Raw genomic sequence first — 2,693 nt, forward strand, 5'->3', positions numbered from 1 at the left:
GCTTGTGTAACTCAGTGAAGCCTTGATGCATGCTGTGCAGGGCCATTCAAGATGGATGAATCATAGTGGAGAGTTTTGATAAAGCATGTTCCACTGATGGAGGGAATGGCAGACCATTCCACTATTCTTGCTGTGAGAACCCTATGAACATTAACATATTGAAAATGTATACATTTCCTTTTTTTTTTTCCTTTTGTTTTGTACATGGGAAGAAACAATATAAATTCAAAACTTACAGATAAGGGTTAGCTCTATCACTCATCTCTTTTAAAAAGTTTATACGAATATCCAGTCAACACCAACAGGGTTATCTCCCTTGAAATGTTATCTATACGGATTTCCAAGTAGACCACAGGGCTGTATACTGTCTCGGAATGTCCTCAGAAGGCTCTGTCATTGATCAGGTAACAGAGCAAAAACCCCAGAGTCCTTTTCTTTCAAATGGAAGAGGGAGAGACAGGGATAGAAGAAACTATTCAAACTTCATCTTCTTTCCTTGTGGCTTGTGGTCTCCTCCTCCTCCTCTGCCTCCTCGGAAGCCTCCTCGCCCTCCAAAGCCTCCCTGGCCTCTGCCACCAAAGCCACCTCGGCCACCTCTGCCACCACCTCGGCCTCCAAAGCCACCTCTGCCTCCTCCTCGGCCACCAAAGCCACCTTCACCCTTAGGTTTGGCCCAGTCCAAAGTGACTTTGTTTCCATCAATTTCACCATCTTCCATGGCCTCCTTGGCAGCTTTGGCATCTTCCTCGCTGTAAAAGTCTACAAAACCAAACCCTTTGGAGGATCCAGTCTCCCGGTCAGTGACTATCCTTGCTCGAATAGAGCCATCAAAGGACTCCTTTAACGTCTCTTCTGTGGTATCCTCAGAGAGACCTTTGACAAAGAGAGTCTTGGATGGCTGGCTTCTTGCATTAGGTGATCCCCTGGGTCCTTGCAACTCCAATCTGATGGCTCTGCCCTCAATTTCCCTTTTATTACATGAATTTAAAGCTTCTTTAGCATCTTCAAATGAAGCAAATTCTATAAATGCATACCCTTTAGATTTGCCATTTTGGTTCTGGGGCACCTTGATATGAGTTGCCTTCTCAAACACTTCCTGAAGTGTTTCTTCTGTTTTACTATAGGAGAGGTTGCTTAAAACCAGGGTTTTTGATTCACCACTCCAAGTGCTATTCTTTCCACCTCTATGGTCTTGACTTTGGCCTTTCTCTCCAGTGTAGTACAGAGAAATGGATCGCCCATCTATCTCTGTTCCCTGCTTTTCTTCCAAGGTTTTTTCTGCATCAGCTTCTGTCTTAAATTCAACATAAGCAATCCCTTTACTCTTTCCATCCTTGCTGACTAATCTGATCTCCACAGCATCTTCAAACACTTCTTTTAATTCATCCTGAGTAACTTTGTAAGGCAGATTTTTAGCCAAAAGGGTTCTTGCATCTCGATATTTCTTACTGTCTTTTCCCTTTGGTTTTTCTAGTTTAATTTCATTGCCAAAGACTTTTAAACCAGTGAGTTCCAAGGCTTTTTCCAGGTCTTCAGCAGATTCAAAATCCACATAGCCAAACTTCCTAGACACACCAATTCTGACATCAACAACAGCAAGATCATTTTTATCACTGATACCCGTTTTCAACTCAGGAGCAGATTTATTGAAGTTCAGGTTTCCAATAAAGAGATTGAAAGACGTAGTTGGTTCTGTGCCTTCCATTTTTTGTTTCTTGGCTTCAGGAGCTGCTGTTTGTTTGGCCATTTCCTTCTTTCATTTTCCAGGTGCTTCTTTGACAGGCTCTTCTTCCTCTTCTTCCTCTTCCTCCTCTTCCTCCTCTTCCTCCTCCTCCTCCTCCTCCTCATCGTCCTCCTCCTCTTCGTCATCGTCATCCTCTTCACTGTCACCTTCATCTTCTTCATCACTGTCTTCCTTCTTGGCATTCTTGCCGTTCTTTGCTCCCTTGCCTGGGGTGGCTGCTCCCTTCTTACCAGAGGTTGCTACCAATGCTTTGCCTGGGGTGGCTCCCTTTTTGCCAGGTGTTACCACTGCTTTGGCAGGTGTAACTGTCTTCTTGGCTGGCATAGCTGCTGCCTTTTGGCCAGGGGTGACAACTGCTTTCTTTGCTGGTGTGGCAACTGCAATCTTTTTAGTTGGGGAAACCACCATCTTCTTTGCTGGAGTTGTGGTAGTCTTCTTGCCTTTTTTCTGAGGGATAACAACCTCTTCTCCACTGCTCTCATCGTCTTCATCTTCTGACATTTCCTCATCTTCACTATCTTCTTCTACCTCCTTTGGGGGAGGAGCCATTTTCTTGGAGTCACCTTGATTTTTACCGGCCTTTGCGAGCTTTACCATGATGGCGGCTTATGACGGCGGAGTGTGTGGCGAGCGAGTGGCGCAGACGAGCCCAGAGGAACCTAAGCACCGTCGATGGCGGCCACTAATCCCTGAGTGCGTACGCTTGGCTGCCAGCTCGCGCTCGAGACTGAGGCGAAAAAAGCTACATTTCCTGATTGAAATTCCTATTACTATTACCTGAGAAAATCTTTATCTTTCCTTCATCTTTTAAAAAGATGTAATATTTAAACGTTTACAGTTACAGAAGGGTTTATAAAATAATGCAGAGAATTATATATATTTAACTTCAAGTTTCCCTATTATTAGCGTTTTATACCAGTATGGTGCATTTTTGTTAGAATTAATGTAC

General features: G+C 44.0%; 1 protein-coding gene across 1 annotated transcript; it reads right to left on the bottom strand.

Annotated features, from left to right (window-relative positions):
* LOC106502806 (nucleolin) lies at positions 249 to 2,480 on the bottom strand. The gene is given in 1 exon segment (XM_018058810.1): positions 249 to 2,480. A coding segment is annotated over 1 exon segment (1,869 nt). The 5' UTR covers positions 2,342 to 2,480; the 3' UTR covers positions 249 to 472.

This window comes from Capra hircus, chromosome 14 (genome assembly GCF_001704415.2).
Source record: "Capra hircus breed San Clemente chromosome 14, ASM170441v1, whole genome shotgun sequence".
Taxonomy (NCBI): Eukaryota; Metazoa; Chordata; class Mammalia; order Artiodactyla; family Bovidae; genus Capra; species Capra hircus.